Source organism: Setaria viridis, chromosome 8 (genome assembly GCF_005286985.2).
Source record: "Setaria viridis chromosome 8, Setaria_viridis_v4.0, whole genome shotgun sequence".
Classification (NCBI taxonomy): Eukaryota; Viridiplantae; Streptophyta; class Magnoliopsida; order Poales; family Poaceae; genus Setaria; species Setaria viridis.
In genome coordinates, this window is record NC_048270.2 from 2,471,539 (window position 1) to 2,476,759 (window position 5,221).

The 5,221-nt window shown below is 42.4% G+C and overlaps 1 protein-coding gene across 1 annotated transcript; it reads right to left on the reverse strand.

The window, feature by feature from the left end:
- Positions 1 to 4,187: 4,187 nt before the first annotated feature.
- LOC117867104 (uncharacterized) lies at positions 4,188 to 5,018 on the reverse strand. Its single transcript, XM_034751449.2, has one exon. It carries the CDS (start codon positions 4,872 to 4,874, stop codon positions 4,536 to 4,538), a length of 339 nt encoding a protein of 112 aa, XP_034607340.1. The 5' UTR covers positions 4,875 to 5,018; the 3' UTR covers positions 4,188 to 4,535.
- Positions 5,019 to 5,221: the final 203 nt, after the last annotated feature.

Here is a 5,221-nt window from a genome sequence, read left to right on the forward strand (position 1 = left end):
GGGGGGGGGGGGGGGGGGGGGGGGGGGGGGGGGGGGGCTAGGACCTTGTCTTCACTTGAAAACTTGTCATGAAGCCACAGGAATCCCAGGCTGCACTCTTATCACATTGGAACTGACTCTGGCTGGCCCCAGCAAGTCCCTCTAATTTATATTTCTTTATTCCATGCCTTCTTTTGTTCTAAAGTTTGAAACGCATGTAGATGGATGGATATGGGTAGAAAAACTTATTTTCAAATTTTAGGTGCCGCAGAAAGAGTTACAGTTTCACACTGAATTGAAGACAACACTATTCTATATTGGCTACTGAAAAGTAACTGTTGTGATATGTTTAGCTTCAAAATAATTTCTTGGAGCAACTGGTTTTCTGCTCAACAACTCGACACCATCTACGTCACGTTTAGACTTTGACCATGTCTGTCAATCTATGATATCAATACAAGATCACTTACCTTATTATTGTACAGACTAATAAATGTGTGAACCTATTGGATAGAATAAATATTCTAGTCATAGATGTACACAGTGAACAATTTTTTTCTGTTTTGAAAATAAAGGCAGGATCTCTTCCATTGCAAAAGCTGGAGAGGGAGAAAAACCAGCAAATAAGAACAGAAAGGTATGTGGCCAGGCCACGAAAGGCCAAACAATGTTACATGAGGGTATGAACACAGCAAACCATACTTTAACATTTCTTTGTGCTCCGTCCTATCTTTATTTATAAACATATCCTGGCCCGATGGTAGATGTTTAAGTCTTATCTTGCTCTCAACATACACTTTGCATTAAAAAAATATAAAAACAATAGGTTGCTTGCTTATTATTTAAACTAGATCAGCCATTCATATAAAAAAAATGAACTGATTGAAAGCATAATCTGAACCTAAACCTGTAGAAACAAGTCTACCGTTTGAGGAGTCTTATATCAATCGTTCTCCAACATTCGTTTCGATGCACAATTATGCAAAATAAGAAAGTAATCACAAAACCAACTGGACAGACAACATCAATATAGCCTTTTGATTCCTGATTTTAATTTAATTTACTCGCTGCCGCCCCCCTGTTAATGAGTCAACATCCATGGCTTGTCAAACAAAACCTAATCCCACCCCAATCCAATAATATCCATATCCAAAACGCGAGCTAACATATTGAATTCCTGAGTCCAGTGTTAAGTCTAATCAATCGATGGGCTTGTTTTGCTAGCTAATATGTCACCTGTCATACTGATGTGTTGGACTAACATAATTTGTATATGTTTTAACATCTTCTTGCACAAAAGCTAGACGACAACTGAAAGCAAACACTTCATGCATTGTGTGATTCTGCAAAAGTGTAAACCAGAAACTTCACCGTAGGTTCCTAAAGTCACACCACACCTGAACTTTAGTGGTCACATGACTCAACTGATGTAGTTTACAGTAGTGAAAAATACACAAGGGATAGCATATCCAATCTAGTTAAAGAGAACTGCACTATCGTGTGATTCCACATCAGATGTTCACAAAGGAGGAGATAATTTTGGCATGTAAATGCTATCCTACCTAGATTCGTTGTCAGTTATCACCAATTCACCAACAAATCGTATAGAACCCTTTTCAATTTGAGAAGAGGGTTAGCTGGGATCAGAACAGATGTCCCTTTCATTTTACACTTGAAAAATCAAGTACTTTACTAATCTATGCTGTTCCTATCAAGCCCTTTTATTTCTTTTCCTCTGTCCCCACCCACTATTTTTCCTACCAATGATTGGCATGAAAATCTGCACAAGACAATGCACAAGAGAAATTATATAATGGCACGATTAAAAGAAGGAGAATGCACATGATTGGATTAGGTGATGCATGAATCGAGCTGCTAGCAGATGGGAAATCTTTATGCCTGACCAAATTTCATATCATAAAACAAATGCAAGTACGAATGCATGCTAACATTTGGTACAGTAGTTGAAACCTCATATATGCATGATTCGAAGTAGCTCATTTAGCCGCTATCAATTGAAGAGTTAAGTGGTGGTTGGTTGAATTCGATTATATTAATAAGTAGTTTCTATGATTAGAACTGTTGTTGATGAGCACAGCTTTTCAAGCAACGTGGTCGGAGACATTAGATAGCTTATTATTAGCAGGCTGTTGTATGCTCTATGCATGCATGACATGAGGATTGTGTCATTCATTCTACTGGAAACTTCCTAATAAGGTAAGGCATGTCTAAGAGCACCATAAGCATATAGCTAACTTCCATCCGCACTAGAAAACCGTGCGCGTGCATTTGATATAGATAGCGGCTGATGTAACAAGAACTGTTTAGTGCTCATCTATGCAAATACAGTTGACATATTCTGTAGTGCTCACCATAAACGCATTGGTTTAGAATCAAGTTTAATTTGGGCGCATCCCTGATATATGCAGCAGCCACATCAATACCCACCCTCAGAACTGATGTTCACTATTTTATAAGAACCATGTATGTACATGAACTAATTCAAAATCAAGTCGGTGCAAATGCTCGAATTATCTTTCGAAAAACAAAGCAAATGATCGAATTGTGCAATGTTTTCATTCTCTTTGCTGTTGGTGACGATGCCAATATGAGGTGATTCAAGAGTGAAATTAATGTTGGTCTCAGAGAGTTTGCGTTCCTATGTTCTATTGACCAGACATCCTTCTCCTTTCTTAGTTGCGCTACTCATTAATTTCGCCCTAATGCAATTTTTAGTGCAGCAAAATTTCAGTCTGATACCTTCTCTGGGCCGTAGAAAGTAGCACTAAACTTTGATCTGATCGCATAGTTGTGTTATCGTACAATCTTGATCGAGAGTCCAAAGTCTAAACAGAGGCTACTTAGTAGATACTGAGAACCAAAGTGGCAACTGAATCGGGCTCTGATAGTCACATAATTACAACAGTAATCGCGAAATGGAAGTCGAAGTAGAAAGGGGTTACAGGGGTGTGGAGCGGTGGAGGCGGAATCAGTACGACCGCTGCACTTTCCGGCAGGCCATCACCCTCTCCGTCCCCGCCGCCAACTCCGACCGCCGCGCCTCCGTCGCCGGCTGCCTTGCCGCCCCCTCCCTCCTCGAGTACTCTAGTTACCGGCGATCGTTGGACTTGGTTGGGAAGATGGGCCGGTACGAGTTGGGCAGGAGATTAGAGGACATCATTAGTGGGCCTAGACTTGGATTGGGCCATGACATGATTAAGGCCCACAACGAACTGGTCGTCGTAGGCTCGTGAGCAGCCCATTGAGAGAGATGGCCCGTTTTTCAACTGTTGCGTTGTGCGCCCTTCTCGGCCCAATTAGAGGTAACCTTTGGAGTCAAACAAATTTCTCATTGATTTTCAGGCAGATATTTCGTCCAGCTAGGCAGGATGCAATGCACCAAACACAAAAATGATTGCCTTGGAGTCGCTTTCTCTTATCTGAGTGGGCATTGTTTTGGGCTACATCCTCATGATCATACTCGGATTTTGGTGAAGGACAGGTCATCACAAACTCGGCGAAATATCTTCCCGGATTCTCTACGAAACTTACTCTGATGTTGCTAGCTTATCATGAATCTGTCGATTCAGTCTTGGAGGACATCATCACTTGTTGATCGCGGCATGCAAATGCCGACATGGAAGACCTTTGGCTAAGCAACTGATGATCAAGGAAGAACTGTCTCGTGGCTAGGGACAACTGAACCATAGGCGATATTTTGATCTCGTTTTACTGGACTATTCACTCATCTCCTCGACTCGTAATTACTCTGTTTTGACGGTTGTGCTTGCTCTGCAGTTCACTAGTTCAGCTTCAGCTTACCAAATTAACTAAGTCACCCTTGTTTTTCTTTTGGTCTCTCAGTCTCATCCCCATCACTTGCCCGCTCTCTACTTCTATTTACCTCAGGTATTGCATGCAGTGTGCGTTGTATACCCAGAAACAAGTTGCAGTTGTTTGCAGCAGAGCATCACACATGCAGTTACCTTAGGTTTTCAGTTACCTAACTACTTACTGACCGTGTACCACATGAAGTTTGCTAAGCAGTAAATCTTTGAAATTCTTTAGACTTAGCTCATGCTAATTTCCCAGCTTCGTGCCTACGCATTGTTTTGACTGTCCATAACAGTAGACCAAGGTAAGCTACATAGGAAGTGGACAATGAACAAAGATCAAACACATAGCAGAAGTACGTGAAACCCTTGAGATAAGTCCTGCCTGTTTATAGGCAAAGCTAGCTTTGCTGATGATATGTGGACACAAAGAGTGTGTCATACAACAACCTGCTTGATTTCCAGGATCATCTTTACCTCTTCTTTACATGCGTCATGCGTGTAAGCTGCAAGAAATGGTAAAGAGAATCCCTATCTCAAAACTCCTACCATTGTACCATATGCCTATACCTATACTATCTTTATATATTTACATGTATATATGTCATATATCCACCACATGTACATGTTTTGCTTACACTTATTCCAAAAAGTAAATCCTGCAACTCGTAAGCACGATGATCCTTCTGTGCCTCCACAGGATCTCTGAAACGATCCCGGCTGCTATAGATCTCTGCCCTCTGGTATGCTCTCCAGAGCAGGCCGCCACCCTCCACAACAATCCTGTTCACGGTCACTTGCTTGTTCTTTGCGCATGAGAGACACCATGTCGTCCAGCGACATGCCCTCCTTGTCCAGCATCTTCTTCAGCTCCTGCTTGCTGATCACCAGCTTCACCCTGACGGAGCCGGGGTCGACGACAGCCGCCGGCGCCTTCACCGGAAGCCGGCTCGTCAGGGACTCATCACTTCCGGGGGATGGCATCTTGAGGACCTCGCTGCCGTCCACGACGCTCATGATCTTGATCTCCTTCCTGTCTTGAATCACCAGGCAATTTCCCATGATGATCACTGATAGACGATAGCTGCAAGTGCAAGAGGAGCTAGATTGTGATGATGAGAGATTGAGTGTGAGGCACGGTTTGGAAGATCACAATTCACAAATTTGTGGTAATGGTGTGTCTGTAAGCTAAGTGAGAGGGGGCAGTAGTGGATTGTCGTATTTAAAGGAAGAGCCTTGCGAATTCGGCCACATGGTTGGGATCATATTTCTTTAATGCCATTGGCCGGCCAATGGAAGTTGCTTCATGTATGCAAAAGCTTATTATCTAATGATGATGAGACTAGGCCACTCAGTAGAAATGAGGGAGCCAACCTGCCCTTTTGTTCCTTGCTGTTCGTGACTTAGTT